The sequence below is a fragment of the Ostrea edulis genome, chromosome 8 (assembly GCF_947568905.1).
Source record: "Ostrea edulis chromosome 8, xbOstEdul1.1, whole genome shotgun sequence".
NCBI classification, from domain to species: domain Eukaryota; kingdom Metazoa; phylum Mollusca; class Bivalvia; order Ostreida; family Ostreidae; genus Ostrea; species Ostrea edulis.
In genome coordinates, this window is record NC_079171.1 from 31,138,247 (window position 1) to 31,160,081 (window position 21,835).

The window sequence follows — 21,835 nt, forward strand, 5'->3', positions numbered from 1 at the left end:
TTCAAGTACGTTTGCTCTGTATAATTGAACTCCTCATTAATAATCAAAATTCACAAATAATCTTCAATATGTACTAAGTATTGCCATTAAACGAATGAGGGACAATTTGCCACAATTTGAGCAATTATGTTGGTGTTAAGTACAGAATAATGGCTCTACAGATGAGCATAAATGCCGAATTAATTTTAATAGCTGGTGTATATAAGATAATTGGTTTGATATATTTATGTATATGTACAAACTACCATACTATCAACGACATGACTCCTGTTTCAGCGTTAGAGTTTGTGATCATCATAGCCATCTTGTGTAGCGGTACCACTGCGCGTCTTGTCAGGGGAGATAATCAGACGTCATTACCAGAGGGTGAGGGTATGTTTTTAAATTAATTTAAATTTTTTACTAGGCACTTGATCCCACCTCTGGTGTATCCAGGGGTCCGTGTTTGCCCAACTACCTATTCTGTATTGCTTATAGGATTTATGAGATTGATCACTGTTCGTTATCTTCACCTTTCATACTCAAGTTTATTCATGAAAGATGTAAACAATACGAATTTCCATTTACTTGTGTTTTACGTACCCTGTTCATTTTTTTTTTTTACACATTGAGACGTCACCAGCTGTAGGTGAATTCAGACAAATTTAAACCTATGATTTGGGCTGAGGACCATAGCAGTGGCGACTGCCAACGCTACACAGGAACTCCGTTATTAATGTTATGACCCAGAAAGACCCGTGATTCTAAATGCCGAGCGTTTTGGCGAAGGCGCAATAACTACCTGTGTTTGCTTCTCAGGTTTGACACGCCCTGATACGGTCCTGAATCGAACTCATGATCTCCCGGTTACAAAGCAAACAATCTATCACTGAGCTACCGCAACTGGTGGGTAGATTTAAAAAGTCTTGTTTTTTGAATTACGTTCACATGTTGCAAGATGTAAGCGATACGAATAAAAATTCGTAATGCACCCTGAAGATATCTCTGAATGTCTTCTTGTAAGTCAAATTCTTAACTAATCTTTAGGACTAAATGAAAACCATATGCAGACATCTACATATTCATTTGCAAATTTTATGGTCGTTATAACGATCTAACTTGTCTTGCAATACAACTTGTTATTGGGTGAAACGCGATCTGGAGTGTTTCATAGTAATTGGTAGGCCGTTCTTTGCACACTGGTTTTACCTACGGATTACTCCATTTACCACTGGTATGTCTAGGGTTCCGTGTTTGCCCTAGTCTTAATTGTGATTGATCACTGTTATCTTCACTTCTTCCTTCTAGATAAAATGCATTGCATTGGCGGAGCATAGGTATAAAAATAAAAACATTTTCATCATCAGGTAGTTTATCAATTGTTTAATTATACGCAGTGAATAGAATTCCTCCAAAATATTTTCTATCATGCACAAAGTTTAATTAAATGAAGATTTTGCAAGAAACCTATCCCATTACATGAGGTTGGTTGGCTGGCTTTTTATTATTGAAAATTTAGGTATATTCTCGGCAAGTAAGGGCCTCCGTGGCCGAGTGGTTAGAGCATCGCACTCAAAATCGCACGGCCTCCCACCTCTGGTCGGCGCGGGTTCCAATCCCGCTCGCGTCGGTAAGTGAAAAAGTTTTCCAGTTTACTTTCGGAAGGTCGGCAGTCTCTTCCCAGGTACATTATATCTGGGTTCTCTCTTCCACTAATAAAGACTGGGCGCTACCAGATAACTGAAAAAATGTTGAGTGTGGCGGAAAACAGCGCTTACCGTCTTTGAGCAGGGAATGATCTTTATCATGCCACAAATGCTGTGACACGCGACCTCTTTTTTGTGGTTTCATCCGAAGTACCGCCCCATGTAGATGCCTCTTACGAGAAGCAAGGCGTACTGAGGACCTATTCTAGCCAGTTTTCACAGGTGCTGCCTTAAGTTGAAAAGTTTTGAACATAGGACTTTCATATTTATTTCTATTATTTCTTAAGTGATATATACTTGTGAAATAAGAAAACGCTAGAATCTAGAACTACTTAAAAATATAAAAATATTTCTGACACCAACATCATGAGGTAAAAGGTCAAGTTCAAAACAAACTTTACTGTACTTTAATCGTAACATGATGACTTGATTACCTTTCAAGCATAAAAAAGTCTTCCTTTTTTTTTTTTTTTTTTTAGAAAAACGTGGCTAATTACAAAAGCATGACTGTTATATATTATTGCTTGACCACCGTTGCATGATAGGATTTTTCAGTTTTTAGAATATCATCATAATGAAAAGACAAATCGAAAGATCGTTTGTTCAATTACAGAGGAAAATAGACCATGTTTTAAGATGTACGAGGGCTGCATGGCTGGATTCAGTATAAAACCATCCACCAACGCCGATGGGAGTTTGCATTTCCCGGGCGACTTCTTCGGAACAGTCTGTGAGTATGTGTCGTCCCATCAAATTGTACAAGGTAACAGGGGACAGTTTCGTATGGCACGCCAAATTCACAAAAATGAGCTAAACATAGTTTCACAGTTGATAAACTAGGTTTATCGACTGTAAACTATAGTTTACGGACCGTAAACTATAGTTAACGACGTTAATCTATATTTCACAGCTGTAAACCATAGTTAACAGATAATCTATGTTTTACAAGCGTAAACTATAATTAACAATGAAAACAATCATTAGCGATTGCAAAACACAGTTTATCTGATAAATACGGTTTCTCGATTGTAAACTACGGTTTACAAGTCTAAACTATTATTAAATTTATCTGATAAATATAGTATCACAATTTGTGAAACTAGGATTAACAATTGTGAACTAGAGTTAACGAATGTAAATTATAGTTTACAAATGTGAATCTGTATTTATCACCAAAATCTATTGTTAACGTTTATTTAAAGACAGATAAACTTGGATTAGCATTTGTAAACTATAGTTTACAACCGTTAAATATAGTTTTACGGATGAAAACTATAGTTAACGAATCGTTAACTATAGTTTACAGTTCGTAAACTATAGTTTACAGTCGATAAACCTAGTTTATCAACTGTGAAACTATGTTTAGCTCATTTTTGTGAATTTGGCGTGCCATAGTTTCGCACTATAGGCCCGGTCAACTTTTTCGAAAAATGGAAATACCCCATATTTGAAGTGATATCACATGTGTAAAAATGTATACAATAATTTTAGGATGCATGTCAAATGCAGCTGAGTGCTTCATAAAAATGTTGATAAACAACATGTAGTTGTCACCATGATTCCTAGCATATAGGTGGGTGCAAATACGAAACTAAGACACGTGGTCAGTTGCTGAAGAAATTCCGGAGAAAACATGCAGGGTCTAGCAAAAGGTCTGTAGCTGTGAGGGAAGGTGGATGGCCCCATATGAGAGGTAGATTTTTGAGAAGGGCAGATAGGGTTCTTGATTGTGCACAGTGTCTAAATCCCCATGTTTGGTACTGTGATGGTGAGGGGGTGGTGCGGATTAGCCCAAATGAGGGAAAATCAAAGCAAAAAAGGGGAATCTGCTCAGAGCATGTTTTGTGCACCAGCACCAGTATTTATAGATTACATGTAATTTAGGGTCATAATTTATTAACTACACTAATATGAAATACAAGTATTGACATAAAATGGAAGTATGATTTTTCATTAGTCTGTCATAATCTGACTTTGGTGTATACCCCTTATCCACATGTTTCAAAACCAAAGAAACTGTCCCCTGCCACCCGAGTATGTGTCGTCCCATCAACTTGTACAAGTATGTGTCGTCCAATCAAATTAAATGTAATGCGCTGGTACTTTATGTAAATATATACACATGTAGTTAAATTTGATCGGGATCAAACGGTAAACTGTAATTCAAAGTATTTTTTAAAAAGATATAATGAAAACAAACACAATATATTCCAGATATATATTTATAAGGTTAAAGTAAAATAAGAACACCTACAAACAGCAGTTAAATTGCATTAAAATATGAAATTTTACTAGCGTACTCTAAAGTACTCTGTTTAGTAGGACCTGTCATTTATATCACTTATGTATTGCTTTAGATTTTGATAAAATGTTTTGTTTTTCCCGAATAATTCAGCTATTTCATCACCGGCGGTATTTGTTATGGACTCACAACGTACGAAGTTTGCGAGCCAAGTTTTCAACCAATCAATGTTATCAGAAATTTTAATAATATATCCATCAAACTGTGCCGCAATACGGAAGGTAAATATTCCAACATTTATGAAAATGTAATATGTTGACGGTGCTATCGTTTGAGCGAGCGCAGCTACACGTGTGTATATACTTTGTAATGTTCATGTTTTGATCAAGTTCAATTTAAACAATAATTTATCTATTTACCAAATACTCAGTACATGAATGAAATTAGACAGCAGAAACAACACATTTTAGTTTTCTCCCAGGGTTTCATATCAAATCATGAAAACATATCATACATGAATGTGATTGAAATATTTTTATACTACATTATTGTATATACACTGTACATCTTATTTCTTTTGCCTTTTCTGTGACTTGCTTAATCTTTGACGCGCGAAATGTTCTTAACTGTATGCTTTCGACTGCTTCTACTTTCCTTATTTCTACTTTCAATATATGTCCACGTTACTAATCATGTGATAAAAATGCCCAAGTCTTGTTGCAAACCTTTCCAAGTTTGTAAGACTGTGTGGACAACACTGCCTTTGAACATAAAACGAATTTCAATATAATGAGAATTTCAAATAAATCGATAGATTCAACACTATTATACATGTATGCACGGACACCCCCCCCCCCCCCTTGCGCACTTATTTAATTTTAAAAAAATGAAATTCATATAACAATCCCCTTGTAGCTATGGCACGTTTCAGAGGAGAAAATTAGAACAATAGGTAATTCTACTTGTAACACAATGATGAAATATTTCAGCATTCACATATAATTATTGAATACATTTAAGCTCCTCCGATTAGAATTAGAGCTAATTAATGATTTTTCAGTCATTAATAGTAAGTGGCATGGTTGGTTATTATGGGGGTGTGATCGTGGTTTGCATTACCGGACGTGCCAATGAAATAGTACTTAATTTTGGACACTAAAGGAAAACAAAACAAAGATGTAAAAAAAAAAAAAAAAAAAATATTTCGATTCGGCCGAATTCCATCAATTTTTTGTAATTTCTTAAATAGCTTAAATTCAGTTCCTGTGCACCCTCACATAGTTTAACAAGTTAGCATCTTTTTGTTCTTGTTAGAATAATAAATTTTCATTGAGAGTGTGGCATTTTAATCAGATTTGTGGTTTGTAATCGATTACTTCGTTTACCTGATCAAGATATAGAGCTCACGGCGGGTGTGACCGGTCGACAGGGGATGCTTACTCCTCCTAGATACCTGATCCCACCTTTGGTGTGTCCAGGGGTCCGTATTTTCCCAACTCTCTGTTTTAATTGCTTATGAGAGTTATGAGATTCATTACTGTTCATATCTTCACCTTTCACACAATTTGTATTCGATGCCATTTTATATATGCCTAATGTTTATGTATATCATCCCGGTAGCATGACTTTTACAAATTGAAATAACAAGTATTTAGATCCGCCACTGCCAGTCTTATCATGAAGTATGTCAAAACGTAGACATGACGTCACTTATCAGATTACCCTGCCTTTCATAAACATTGCACTTTGTTAAACATTACGCCTAATGGTGCACTGAATGTTCGAACTAGGAGACCACAATATTAGGACAATAATCCACGTAAGTCCACAATCATATTCCAAGGTGTGACTTTGCGAGATGTCATCCATTTTCGACCAAGGATTTCTGGGATTGGCGTCATTTTTTTCCTTGTTAAAGATTTGGATTTATCTCGGACTATTTTGCGCGTTTTAGTCATTAAAGCTCGCAGTACTGCTGGCTCGCTGACCTCACTATCATTATACAACGTACACATCTCCCCAATATACTTCAATGACTTTACAGAAATATAAAAATAAGACTTTAAAGGACACATCTCGTGTTTTCAAAGTATACAAAATTATATGCATTTTGTCTTCCTTATGCTTATAGAAATTAATTGTAATAGTTCGTTCGCTGAAGTATTGCGATAATTAGCCACAATACGGACTTAAATCGAAGCCCCGATTTCAAAAAGCCTAGTTAATTAGATAGGTAGTCACGTGGTACAGTGACGTCATATGCGACCTTCGTCGATCAACTTGTTGTAAAAGTAGTGTTAGATATTTTTAAAAACTCGGGTTTTAGGGGCCTAATTTATTTATCATGGATAACATTTATTTCGATGCTGACAAATTCCCCGCGTCTTATATCTTTTAGCCACCAGTGCATACAAATAGCGACCCAAATGTAGCGAGGAAACAATATGAAATCTGCATAAATTTGCGAGTAAATAATGTTTACATGGGATCACTGTGTAAACACAATTTGGTAATGCCATTTCTGTAAACAACTGTAATTAGCGTTGTTGCTTTTCTAAAATAAACAGTGCAATTATTATTAAATTTATCTTGGGAGAAGTTAGATAGGCCTAAATTATGATACGATTATGTATCATTGACAACTAGGCCTACTGTCACGGATGCATTTCGAAAAAAAAAAAAAAAAATGATCAAACTTACTGTGACAATCACAATACTTTTAAGTTATTTTATTCAAGCAATATTATTAATTATTATTTTTTGTTATCTACACGTTGTTACTTAGGAAGTGGGAGCGCGCCGTGCTGTTGTTGTAAACGCGTAGATCTTCCCGTTCCTAAAAAAAAAATGAAAGCAGTATAATTCAATTCAAAGTTGGGAAATATTATATTTTATTATTTATAACTGACAGTTCAATTGTCTTTTATCTTTAAATTTCTTTTTTAAAACTACCAGTTGGTAGACACTGCTAGCAAAGTTCTGCCTTTATGAAGGTGAAGGTCAATTGGTGCGAGTGTGTATTGAATTTGAGAGCAGAACGGAATGCATATGCCGTAGGCCTATATGTAACGGTGTGTAACTTCGATAGAACCATTTTCTCGCAGTTTATCTACGTCTTTGTCCAAGTGCTTGTTTGAAAAAGTACAGGGACAAATTCTACTGGGTTTTTTTTATGGCAAAGTCGTTGTGCTGACAAGAAATATTCACGTCTAGTACCTCATACCTTCGAAATTTGGAAAAAAAAACACAGTTCAAATCCTCTCAACTGACAGCAAGTACACCCTTAAACGGCACAAAACACCCTATTGCAGTGTTATTTACAAGCTGTTAATGTGATAATTGTTTGTTTGTCAATTAAATCTAATCTGTTTATGAAATGGCTAACAACTGTTTTCAAATCTTCTCGCTCGAGGTCGCATATGACGTCAAAGATAATGGCGCGTAAAATATCGAAGAAATATTGCAAGATTTGAATTTCATCGCTTTCAAACTCGAAAACTACGCGAACTGTTTCATTTAAAACACATGTAAAGTAGTTTTAGGCATGAAATGAATTAATTTTGCTGAAAAAATTAAAAAGTTTAAAAACATGCGATGTGTCCTTTAACATGAAGATTGAGGTAAAACAGAAAGCGAGAAGAGTTTATAAAATGCCTCATCTACGAGGTTATGAGGATAGCGTTACAAATACCACACGTCGTTTTGATATAGAAATATCGTGGTTTTTCAATGCTTAAGGTCTTTGATAATGAAATCCTAGAATTTACGATATTGATGAATGTTGGTTATTTTCACTTGTCAGCATTTCGCAAATTCTAATGGTCGGTCGTTATAATGGTTTGGTTTGCCAATACAACCTATCATTGGGTCCAATTCTGACTGACGTGTTTCATACCGATTGTTTGCCCGTTCTGGCACACTGATTTCGCCTACGAATTACTACGTTTTCCTGATCAAGATATATGGCTTACACCGGGTGTAACTGGTCGATAGGGAATGCTTACTCCTCCTAGGCACCTGATCCCACCTCTGGTATATACTGGTATATCCAGGGGTCCGTGTTTGCTCAACTCTCTATTTTGTATTTCTTATAGGAGTTATAAGATTGATCACTTCTCGTTATTTTCACCTTACATTGAATACCTTAAATGGTGCCTGTCACATAATGTCGGTGAAAATAACATTGCCTTTTTTGAAACATTATTTACTTCAGCTTTGGACTCTCTTGTTCCCTGCTTGAATGATAAAGAATTCCCTAAAGCATACATGAGCGTGATCGATTATGTGGGCTCTGGAAAAGAAAGCCGTTGCAAGTAAGTAATGGGATGTAAAATATATTTCTCCGTCATTTCCAAATCATCTTTGCAAGCCACGTTTTGATGTGTCTAATTTTCTATAGATGACAAGCAAATCATACACTTCCAAAGACTTTTGGATAATCAGAAAATTGTTTTGTTTGCACTATAAGCACTAAGGATATATTGGCGACAAGTAGTCGTAGTTGTTTTTTTTAAAGGGGCTTAAAAAAGCCCGTTCATTTGACCCTTGACCCTGACAGGTTAACATGGTTGGTTGGTTGTCTGTTTTGCGTCCCGTCCAGAACTTTCACTCAAGTTCAGACTTCATCAACATGCCTATGTCCGCCGAGGCAAGGGACCTAGACCTGCGTTTTTTGTTGTTGTTGTTGTCATAATCATCCAGATACTCGTGATTATCACTTCTAAACGCCGAACGTTTGGCAAAGGAGCAATCACTTAAGTTTGACACGGTAATGGCAAAAGCGTGTCTCGAACTCACGACCTCCTGGTTACTACTGAGCCACTGCGACCAGTTCTTAAGAACATTTATATTACATTACGTATTGGTGAGAATTACATCCACAGATGTCTCTTTCATAGCCTTTGTTCTACTGTATTGATACATAACTAATACATGCCCCGATAAAGCGTCATTAATTTAGTTTTTAAAACTGAATCAAGTATTAATAAATTTACAGGGGTGAAAGGTGAAGATAACGAACGGTGATCATCTCAACTCCCTTAAGGAATACAAAATAGAGTTAGGCAAACGGATAATGGCTACTCCTCCTAGGCACCTGATCCCATCTCTGGTATGTCCAGGGGTCCGTGTTTGCCCAACTCTCTATTTTGTATTCCTTATAGGAGTTATGAGATTGATCACTGTTCGTTTTCTACACCTTACATTGAATACATTAAATGGTGCCTGTCACATAATGTCGGTGAAAATAATATTGTTCTCATATCAATGTTTCTATTACGTTTCAAAGTGAATAATTTCCCGCAATGTATATAAAATGCAGACAAAAGTGGAAAAGGTTATCATTTTTTTTTATTTCGAAAGAATGATGAAACAACCAAACACAACACTGATTGTACATTTTTGAAATGTTTAAGGTCGATCGATCCTCATGTGATGTCATAGGTTTTTGCAAAAATCTTAATAAATTAAACTTTGCACATGATAGAAATATATCTTTCTGAGGAATGTTATTCACTGAATATAATAAAATATCTGGTAAACTAATAATACTGAAAAAGTTTATATTTTCCATAGATAATCAATTATTTATGATTTTAAAAATGTTGTCAAGGGCAATAACTCCTATGCTTGAATTTCCTCTACTGGATGTCTGTTATACATTGGTTTCCCTAATATGCACTATTAATCTATACATATTTATGAATTAGCAGTTGTTTTTTTAAAACTGTTGATATCTAAGTTTTGTCATTTCAACAAGTTTTTATCTAATTTTATTATTCTGTTTAACGAAAATGTGTGATTTTCTGATGTTGATGTATACTTCTGTTTTTGTATGCCTGACATCTTTAAAAAGGTGGTAACGTATACATTTTCTTTGGTTATTAATTTAATTAAACTATATTGAGTGGAAATTAATAAAGTTTTTCCACATTTAACCATTAATATTGATAAGTCATATGAGGACGGAACTACCTTAAGCAAATGTTCATAGTTCTGACCTGGGATGAGACAATTATTACATCAGTTTAGTTGAAATATAGTTTAAAACTTGTTCGACAAAAAATAAGGTTTGCCGAACTATCCAGCTATGCTAGAAGGGTCTTTCTATGTTTCTCTTCATAAATCGAGATAATTTTGGTCGTCAAACAGCGTCGGACACCCATGGTTGAATACGCTTCGTTCCTCTCTCCATCACCCGTGGGTCCATTCATTCCTACTCGCTCGTTTTCATGAATATATATTTAAAAATATCGTCCAACCAAAGTAATCGTTATAGAAATAGAACTCTTTTGTTTTTAAAGGTATCATTAACTTAACTTACCTATCACAATCATTAACCTAAATTGGGCTGAAAGCGTCTTGTTGATTGGACAAAGTCGCTCAGAGTGTACCATGAACGCCCAATCAAATTGCCTCAATAATTATTCATGAGAACGAGCGTGGGTTTCGGACAATGATCGTCAAAGAGACTCAAAATACTCACCTACGTCATTGCTCAGTCGTGGTTGTAGTATTACCGATATTGCATTAAACTAATCAGTGAGTTTTATTGAAGTTTGGCCAAAGAACAAATACGGCGGGTTTTGCGACTCTTCAAAGACAAGTGTGGCGACGCGGAGTATACCAGTCTGAAAACCGTGATGGAGGACTTTGGAAGAGATCTGCTTTCCTTTTTTCTTCCTGATATTGAGGATCCAAGTTGTAGTATTGATGTCAGCACCCTCACCCCCGACAGACGCAGGCGGGGCGTGGCCAGTGCGACTATCAAACGCATGGTGAATTTATGGATGTCATAATAAAATCATGCTACCAAACAGCATAAAATTTCAATTCAAGATGTCTTTTATACTAAGTTGTTACCATGGCAAATGTATAATAATTAAATTACAATGTCATTTTTCTTGACTCCTATACATGAGGCATACGGTCTGTGTTGATTTTACGTTAACTTTGTATAGTGCAGGGGCAAATGTTATTAAAATAGGCATCATCAGCATTTGGAAAAACTAAGCATTGGTGAAAAACTGTCATTATTACAATCATTTAACAAATATGCAAAGATATAAAGACGTGACAGGGTTATGATGTCGGGGAAGTAAATAATTGTTTAAACCAATCGCAATTGAGTAATCAGACACAATACACAATATACACATAGAGAGCCATATAATATTGATGTTCCTGTAAACACACACACACATACACACACACAAACACACGTGCAACGTACATAATGCCGAAACTCACCACATCAGACTTTACACGTGGAATTCAAAACACGATGTTATTCGTCATGTTGATGTATTTTAACGTACAATGGATGGGACGTCTCTATATTGTTATGATATTTGAAATACGGACAATTAATCTCTACAAATATAATTCTCACGTGATACTGACTACAGCAAGTCACATGACTCTTGTGAACACACACTGGAAACTCAACCAAAAGTGTATAAACTTCCCATATTACCTGAAAATCAATATTTTCATACATTGGTAGAGGCCACACACCAGAAACTTAATTATTTGAATCATTTCTCAAAAGAACAATTCTTTAAAAATAATTGAATTAGAATATGAGAGAAAGAGAGAGAGAGAAAAAAAAAAAAGAGAGAGAGAGAGAGAGAGAGAGAGAGAGAGAGAGAGAGAGAGAGAGAGATTGGACCTAATGCTTTATCAGTCTGAACAAAAATACACATCTCTACCGGTAATTGATGATAAACAGATTTCAACAAGGTATTCAATCCAAAGAGCAACGTAACGTAACATAAACTCAGATAATTGAAAATACATTTGATTATTTGAAGACACCATGAATTCATTTGATGCGCGCAACAATTCATTTAGTATTCTGAATAACTGAGTACATTGACTGCGTTGTTGATAACATTGATTATTCTGCTGAATTGATGCGCACTATAACAGATTTGTTGCTCTCTTCAAATGAATAGATGGTATCAACATTTGATCAAATTGTATCACACCACAATTCAATTAAAGGGAGCAATAATTTAATGATTGCACGCATCAATCTAACTACTGCACGCAAGTTTCGAATTATTATCATATTCAATTGAATTGATAAGTGCAATTATTGGACTATTGCTTTCTATCATATTTCAATTGATACGTGGAATACTTCATTTATTGAAAGCAACTAATTAGATATATCTTCGATTCAACATATCCACGACTGAATGAATGATCTCCTTAATGAATTGTTGTTTTCTTTCATAGAATTGATGTGCTCATTAATTCCTTTAAAAATCGTTGTAAATAGTTAAAGATATTTTCAATTGAATTCAAGAGATTTTCATATCAATTATACTCAGCTCAAAATTAGATCAAATCAATTATTATCATAAATTAAATTCATGTTGGGGGCATCAATCAAGTATTTGCCGTTCTTGGCACACTGATTTTGACTGCGGATAACTCCGTTTACCTGAACAGGATATGGGGCTTACGGCGGATGTGACCGGTCGACAGGGGATGCTTACTCCTCCTAGTCACCTGATCCCACCTCTGGTGTGTCCAGCGGTCCGTGCTTGCCCAACTATCTATTTTGTATTGCTTATAGGAGTTATGAGATTGATCACTGTTCGTTATCTTCACCTTTCATTGCTGTCATCATTTGAATCGATGAGCGCATTATTCAATCATTTTGTGTATTAATTGAATTGATGAGCGTACCTATTCAATTGACAAGAGCAATAGTTGATTTGAGTAGACAATATCTTACTATGTCCAGTTTTACCCTTGCCTTTGTGACTGTAAATCAATTGGGGTTATCTACTATCTAGGGACAATCATTGTACAAGTTTGTTAACTGTAAAGTATAGAGTTATTTAGGTATTGTTCGAACACGATTTTGTCTACAGACCGACGACCGATCTACCGACCAACAGATGCAATACATTATATATGTTTCTCTCTTTCAAGGGTAGGGGAAAAGAATTGGATTTGCTCTTTGCAATACCTTTGCCAAGAGGCAATGTTTTAACAGCAAAATGTCTATGAAACCATGTAAAACTGGACAGGGATTTCTCCTTCCTGATAGCAATTAGACAGTTAAACTGAGCCGGAGTTTTTAGTAGTTTGATGAAAATATAGAACTGTCTCTACAAAGCTGACTTTTTTGCAGAGGTCTAAGTGTGGCACATAACACTGTCTATAATAAAGAATGGACAGTATATATCACTTGTAACAGTTGTACAACAGTTTCTTAAACGATCTAACTTATTTTCGTTGTCCCTTATAAATGTTGACTGTCCTAATAAGACTAATATTCCTGTTGGGCAAGCACGGAAAAGGATTATTTCAAAATAGCTTAATAGTTGAATGTTTTCGAAATGAAATATGTTTATGGTTGTATCACCTTTGGTCATGAGTAACCTTTAAGTTGAATAAAGAAAAATATGACCTAAATACAAGAATTAAAATGTCTCAGTCTAAACACTATCTAACGTTTGGGTCATGTGACCTTGACCCTCTACAAACAACATGAACATATGATTATGACATACCTCTTGGCCATGAGCAGCTTTTTTGCCAAGTAAGACCTCTTGATGCACCTCTGATACAAATTTTGTCTTAGAATGTTACAATTTGAGACTTCAGAATCTGATACTTCTGTGTAACCTTGAACTGATCTAAATTACTTGTATTTAGGGTCATGATATTTCTTTGATCACAGTATATCATTTAGTACTAAATCTAGGATCTAGAAAGGGCACACATACATGTATCATATGTTCAAAAGGGCACTTTTCGTCGCGGTAAGACAATTTCGGGACACTTTCATTGTATCATACTATGATAGTAATAAAATAATCATTTAGCCTCTTTAAAAGTTAATACCTGCTGCCTTGATTTTAAACTTTTCAATCAACCTTATGAAAAAAAAAAAGAACAATTCTTCATATTCACAAATATTTTTTTAAAAAATATAGAGAAAAACGGCATGGTGAAATTAAAAAGGGCATGGCGCGGCGCCATGCTAGTTTGCTTTCGATTTAACACTATGACATATAATTTTCTAAAAAAAATTCATAATGAAATTATATTATGGAGGCCTTGTCCAAATGGTCATCATGCAGGGTTGATACACATTTTCTGGAGACAAGAAACCTTTATGCCGAATAAAGTCTTCTCCTATTTACAACGTACACATTCACAGTATTTGGGAAAACTAAGCTTTGATGTAAAACAGTCAATCATTTCATTAAATAGATCAGCGAAGAACAATTAGTACTATATAACACCATGTTTTATTCAAATATTTGCATATTTACTTGATATAACTAAGAAATAATTGTGTCTACTTATCAGTACAGGGGGTTCTGTCGTCTCGTTTTGCATTGTATTTCGCAAATTCTATGGTCGTTATATCAATCTAGTTTGTCAATACAGCCTGTCTTTGGTTCAATTGCTATATGGCGTGTTTCATACCGCTTGTTAAGCCGTTCTTTATGCACTTATTTTGACTGAGGATTACTCTGTTTACATGATTGGAATACGGTGCTCACGGCGGGTGGCCGTTCGACAGGGGATGCTTGTTCTTCCTGTGCTTCTGGTCGCACCTGTGCTATTTCCATGCGTTTGTATTCCTTATGGGAGTTATGAGATTGATCACCCTTCCTCCTCGTCGTCTTTTCATTATAATGATTAGTATTTTGATAGTTTTAGTTAAGAAGAGAACCCCAAAAGAACTTGTCAAATCTTTCGTATAGTATACACTTGTTCACTAAAAATGATCAGTTCAAACAAGTGATATATGGTCGATACAACTGATTATTCAATGAATGCCAATCTATTGTGGTGAAAGTAAATTTGGCGATCATAAATTTCTCTGAGTATAGGTCAACAGATAAAATAATGATAAAAAAGCGTATGAGTAACAAACAGCTTCTAACCTAAATCTGTAAGAAATGAGACTATAAAAGTAGTACTCGTGATACTATGGAACATCAGTTTTTGAGTTACAAGTGAGATAGAGCACTTGCAATTTTTTGTTATGTACACAAGGCGTGTGCCATATTTTGGTTAACATATAGATTACTTAATAGAAAATAGCATGTTTAAAACAAAATGAGATGCGCCAAACACTAGAAACTATTTGATTGTGTTCCGAATAAATTTGTAAATTGAAATATCTGCTTTAAACGAACTTTTACTAGTATATTTAACCTATGTAAACAAAAACATGGCACGATCCTTCTTTACATATAAAAAATTGTGATCTCTGTATCTCCCATGTGCCTCGAGAACTGACATTCAAATATTTGCTGACCATTAGAAATACCTTACTTAAGCATTCTAAACATGGAAAGATAAAATTTGAATTTTTTAAAGATCCAATCGTGTCCATGTCGTACCCGATTTAAACATTTATAATTCTATTTGTGAGGGTTTTAAAACTTCGTTCTTTAATCTGAAGGGCATTTTCTTAACAACTTTGAAATAAGGAATGGGAATTTTCTGAATCGTACTCCCATGGTGATTGTTTTCAGTGAAATTTCGTAGAATGAGAGATGACATCCCATTAAGTGAATTAATTCAACGATTTAAGCTGCATTTCATAAAGGTGATGATCCTGTGTCATTTTGACATACACAATTAAGGATTAATTTACAAACTGTAGTGACATTTACTATTAAGCAGGTGCAAGATGATTTTCTACAATTTGAACAGTTCATGGCCGTGTTAAATGCTGTCTGACGTGTTTCATACCGATTGTTAAGCCGTTCTTGGCACACTGATTTTGACTGCGGATAACTCCGTTTACCTGATCAGGATATAGGGCTCACGGCGGGTGTGACCGTTCAACAGGGAATGCTTACTCCTCCTAGACACCTGATCCCACCTCTGGTGTGTCCAGGGGTCGGTGTTTGCCCAACTATCTATTTTGTATTGCTTATAGGAGTTATGAGATTGATCACTGTTCATTATCTTCACCTTACATACAAACTGACTTTACAAACGAGCGTAATTAACGAATTAATTTTGGTAGAAGGTGCATACAAGAATATTGATGCGACGCATGTACCTACCATACCACCACACTACAGAGTGTGTATCAACGGCATGGCTCCTGTTTAAGCGTTAGGGTTTGTGATCATCACAACCATCTTGTACAAAGCAACCACTGCGCATCTTGTCAAGGGAGTTACTGAGACAGTAGCAATGGAAAGTAATTATAGGTGAATGTCGTTTTCTTAACTTAAATGTTTTTCATCATAAGGGTACATAGTTTGTAATACACCTGAAGTTACGAGGATATCTATTTATAACTTTAGGTGTATTACAAAATGCTCACCATCTTATATAGACATGTATATAATTGTATATTACCATTGCAGTGTACTCACGAAGTATTAATATTATCCTAGAAGTAAAGAACGCGTACATACGGACAAGGTGTATCACTAAAGGATTTTGATTAATAAAACAAGATTACAACAAACATTTCCACTAACCTAAAACATTCACAACTTCGATATTGATACCACTGTTGTTAATTCTACAGAGGAACAGAACTATGCAAATGTACGACAAGAGCATACTTTTACCATGTCATTATATTACACACTGAGTTTGAGTACGGATTGCTCCGTTTGCCTAATCAAGATACAAGGCTCACGGTGGGTGTGACCAGTCCAAAGGGTATGTTTACTCCTCCTAGGCACCCGATGTCACCTCTGGTTTATCCAGGGGTCCGTGTTTGCCCTCTTTATTTTGTATTCCTTGTGTGAGTTATTAATCGATTGCTATTTGTTTTCGTCACCTTTCATTCACTAAGGGAATCTGTGAGTTTCATTAATTAAGTTCCTTGCAGGAACCTTCCTGATAGAAATAGTATTTTTGTGCTTTTATCATCGTTAACTGAAGTGGAAAGCAAAACAAGTTAAAACAGTTGTGTTCGAAATCGTGGTTGTCACATTAATATGGTTTGTCGTGTTGTTTAAGAGTGCCTTTCTTTTTTCTGCTGACCAGCAATATGTACACCGGATATATATTGATTGTTTAATTGCAGAAGATGGGGGACAACGTCATGATGTCTACGAGAGAAAAAGGCAATATGATTAAAATCAGATCCACTGACGCAGATCTACGTGAGCGGATCAAAAGATCTGATTTTAGTCACTTTAAGGAAACGGTTGATTAAGATTATATTTTCATGTTGCAGCAGTTAAAATGCTGATAAAAATAGTCAGGCTAATATTTTGTACACAAATTATGATTGTAAACCTAAAGGAAAGAGAAATACGACATATATGTTCTTGAGATCAATTGATAATTTTTACTTCTGTAATTTCTACTATATGCCGACCAAATGAATGGCATTTGGAGTATGCAGTACATTTCAACACAACCATGCACGATGCAATTTTCAGGAAACATAATTTTATGGCATTTACTTTCCATTAACTTGAAACATGAAGTTTAGCAACTTAAAATGTTCATTAGACTTGAAACATGAATATTGATTAAATTGTATCTTTAATAAACTTGATATTTAACATTGAATTATGTGTGATTTTATCTGCAAATTTAATTGAGCATTAAATTCCAGTGATATTTGCAACGTCTTATATAACATACACTTAATCAAATGTAATTTTATCAAATACATTTTTCATTCAGTGACATGTTCTCAGACGTTCTATACTTATATGACGCAGAACGTGAATGTATTGGATTATAAAACGCTCTTCAACTCAGATGTGAGTGTGCAAACAACTTCACACGGACATGCGGGTATGTGTCAACCTTTTTTGACACAATTCTTTCGTGTGGTTCAAAATCGAATTTATAAGAAAAAACGTATGGATTATAAAAAATACTCTCACCCTATCTCTACACCAAACTTCTATTTCCAACAATTAATTCCCAATCTAATTACGTATACGCTTTACAGTGGATAAAACGAGCAATTGTTATCAAACTAGTATCAGATTTTATTATTTTTTCCTTGCATATTAATTTCAATTTTTGATGCATAATGTCTAATATATTTCACCGTTTCATATATTTCACCACGAAAAAGTGAATACGATAGAATGTGAGACAGGTTTCCTGAACAAAATGATGGAGATCTCTAAAACATTTTCCATTAAATTGTGCCGAAATGCAGACGGTAAAATCGTACTATATCCCTAGGTTCAAGATTATATGTTTAAACTACGTAAAATTCTTCATTCCATTACAATGATTTGGACAAAATACATTCACACGAAATGCCAATGAAAACATGCTTAATTTTGTATATTGTTTACTAATTTTGATAACGGATTACGTCGTTTTCCTGATCAAGTTATGATATTTATCACTGTTTGTTACCTTCACCTTTTATCGTCTGAATAAAATGACTAAATAAGGGGGCCAGGTATCATGTGAGGTGCTTACTCCTCCTAGGCACCTGATCTCACCTTTGGTATATCCAGGGGTCCGTGTTTGCCCAACTCTCCATTTTGTATTGCTTATAGGAGTTATGAGATTAATCACTGTTCGTTATCATTACCTTTCATCTACTCCAAGGTGATATCCTTTAACTGTTTCAATCATTTACTTCAGCCCTGAATATCCCTGTTCCCTGCTTGAATGATATAAAATTCTATGAAGAATACCAGCGCGCAGTCCAATATATGGGCCGTGGAAAGGAGAGTCGTTGCAAGTAAGTAATGGAATGTAAGATATATTTTCCCGCCATTTCCATAACATAAATTTGATTCAAGCAAAGTATTGGATTAATCTACTTTTCTTTAAATGATATAAGCGAATTGGACAGCTGTCTTGTGAAGATTTATGGGTAATCGGAAAGTTGGATTATTTGAACATGGAAGAAACGGTCGTTAGTTTGTTTTTGGAAGATGCGTAAAACAAACAAAAATAAAAGCTATTCATTTTACCCTTGATCCAGAGAGGTTAACAACATGGTTGGTTGGTTGATTGTTTGACAGTTTTATCGCTCATATTTAGACGTCACTAGTTGTAAGTGATGTACCAGAGATTTAGACCCATTCTTAGCGCCCGGGGCCGTAGCAGTGGTATTTCAACACACCTATCCATGTTACGGCATGGGACTTCCGTATTTAAGGTCATATCTCAAAGACCCACCATGCCATTCTAAATGCCTATCTTTTGTCCAAGGAGTAATCACTACCTAAGCGGCCAAGACACGAATGCGGATTGAACTCAGGACTTACTGGATTCGAAGCGAACGCATTACCACTGAGCTACCGCGACTAGTTCTAAACAACATTACGTATTGGTGATAATTACAGCCACATTTGTCATTTCCACAGCCTTTGTGGTACTGTGTTCGTATTTAAGAACTATATTGGAACATAACTAATACATGTCCAAATCAAGCATTATGAAAATAACATTGTTCTCTTATGAAAGGTGAAGAAAACGAACAGTGGTCAGTGGTCAATGTTTCTACGAGGCTTCAAAATGAACAATTTTCCACAATATCTTTGAAATACAGAAGAAAATTACCAATATTTTTATTTTTTAAATAATCATGAAGCAACTAAACACGACAGTATTGGACTTCAACTTACCAATTGCTGATTACACATTTCCAAGGTGTTGAAGCTAGTTTGTTTACCGCCATCAGTTTGTGTCTAGGCGCGCTATGTCATAAACTACCTACACCGCATAGGAACAGAATGGGAGGGGGTCTGCATGGTGTGGTGTATAACTTGTATATTGTTGGCTCCTAACAGGAATGTTTATACTTGTGTTAACGACTATTCATATAAACGTCTTGTCTGATTCAAACATTCAACCAACCAGTTTTAGTTGAAATAGTTTAAGACGTTTTGATAAAAAAAAGTTTACCAACATCTAAGCAAAGTTGATCAATCGATTCTTGTCGTCAGAAAGATTCAAAACACTCAAACGTTGTAGTATTATCGATATTGCTCTATACAACATTAGACTAATCAGTGAATTTTGTTGAAGTGCGGTCAACGAAGTCATACGCCGGATTTTGCGACTCTTCAAAGAAAGATGTGGTGCACCTGAGTATACCACTTTGAAAACAGTGATGGAGGACGTTGGTGGAGATATACTTCCGGCATCTGTCGGTCAAAGCTGCAGTATGGACATCAACACTCTTTACTCTGACAGACGTAGGCGGGGCGTGGCCAGTGCGACTCTCACGAGAATGATGGATTTATGGATTTAATAAAATTATGGTACCAAACAGCATACAATCTGATTTCAAGTTGTCATCTGTACTGCGTTCTAACCAAGGTAAATTTCCACGAATTAGATTACAATGTTATCTTATTTGTGCCATATTGCGTAATACATACAATACATAGTTTTTATGGTATTTACTTTGACTACACCTGATCCCACCTCTGGTGTGTCCAGGGGTCCGTGTTTGCCCAACTATCTATTTTGTATTGCTTGTGGGAGTTATGAAATTGATCACTGTTCGTTATCTTCACCTTGCATAGGGATCACGGCGGGTGTGACCGGTCGACAGGAGATGCTTAGTCCTCTTAGGTAACTGATCCCACCCTCGGTATATCCAGGGGTTCGTGTTTGCCCAACTCTTCATTTTGTATTCTTTATGGAAAAGGTGAAGATAATGAACAGGGATCAATATCATAACACCTATAAGCGACACGATATGGAATGGTGTCATATATTCATTTAAAACACAAATGTTTGAACTTGTAATATGGGGATAAAAGGAACACCATATAGAAACATTTCAATTTCCAACGACACGAACTCTAGTGGATTTGCATGGAAATGACAAAGAATAAATTTTACCATTCCAGATTAAGTTCACATTTACGCAATTATTTTGTACAGGTGTTTAGAACTCACTTTCAACACAAATATACATAATGAACGAATACATTTAAGGTTAGATAGTAAATGACTTGTTCAGTGACAGTGCTCGTCGGCGAGAATTCATTCCTTAGTCAGAGCGAAACACGATACATCTTTGACTGGGTCTTTTACAAGCCATCTTACCTGACAGTACATGTCTCTTTGTCTTATGAATTTAATTGATAATGATATAAGTTCACTGCTCAAACCAATTTTATATTTAATCAAATACAGAATATATATAGTTATCTATCATTTAACTAAAACATGCGGTAGTCTCCTGCAGAATATCAACAGCTGAGTCTCGACACTATATAATTAGCTTTTTGTCAGACACCGGTACTTACTGCACTGACATGAAAAATGCTGGTACTTCGAAATACCCAAACGGAAACAAACCGGTATACTCCAGTCTCATCAAAAGAAGAGTTTGTCAACGACTTCTCTGAAACAAACCGGTGTACTCCAGCCTCACCAGAAGAACGATTTGTCACTCTTCTGCTGTTCTTACCAGGTTTGAAAGAGAATCATTGTCTGTCCCAAATGTAAACTATATATCATTTCTGTTCGATTATTAGTTAGACACAAATAAAACAGGCGGACTAAATATAGCAAAAAACTATTTCCATTGAGATTTACCAATATATGTACAAGAATCCAGTATCTGCTAGACGTTTTGTGTGGTAAGACAGATGAATTCTCTAAACGGTCCGACCAAAATGCAATAAAAAAGGAAGGCATAACTGAAGGAAGTGCATTTTATTTGACCTGATAAAAACGTTTTACCCAATACTAAATATGTAGATTTCAATATTGTATTTGTAAAATGCATTTATCTATTAGATACAGGGAACGTACGTATAATATAACCGGCACAACTATCACGAGTGGATATGACATCCATACGATGTACATTGTACCATAAATAAAACCGCGATAGGGCAATTCGAACCATCAACGTCGATCTTATCGTCTTTAACAATAAGGTAGTGATTGTACTGTTTTGCCCCCCCCCCCCATGCATGCCTGCAAAAGGTGAATCTTT

The 21,835-nt window shown here is 35.4% G+C and overlaps 1 protein-coding gene across 3 annotated transcripts; it reads left to right on the top strand.

Moving 5' to 3' along the window:
* The first annotated feature begins 256 nt into the window (after positions 1-256).
* On the top strand, positions 257-20,150 carry LOC125662773 (uncharacterized). 3 transcript variants are annotated; one of them, XR_008798093.1, is made up of 7 exons: positions 259-372; positions 2,299-2,419; positions 4,081-4,208; positions 8,141-8,240; positions 16,967-17,691; positions 18,508-18,607; positions 19,903-20,150. XR_008798093.1 is itself a non-coding variant. In XM_048895128.2 (5 exons), exons 1-5 carry the CDS (start codon positions 261-263, stop codon positions 10,722-10,724), a joined length of 702 nt encoding a protein of 233 aa, XP_048751085.2. In that variant the 5' UTR covers positions 257-260; the 3' UTR covers positions 10,725-10,758. The 3 variants fall into 3 exon arrangements, 2 of the variants coding, with proteins under 2 accessions (XP_048751085.2, XP_048751086.2); XM_048895128.2 differs by lacking the exons at positions 16,967-17,691; positions 18,508-18,607; positions 19,903-20,150 and adding an exon at positions 10,484-10,758 and having other exon boundaries at positions 257-372; XM_048895129.2 differs by lacking the exons at positions 16,967-17,691; positions 18,508-18,607; positions 19,903-20,150 and adding an exon at positions 10,484-10,758 and having other exon boundaries at positions 258-366.
* The last annotated feature ends 1,685 nt before the right edge of the window (positions 20,151-21,835 follow it).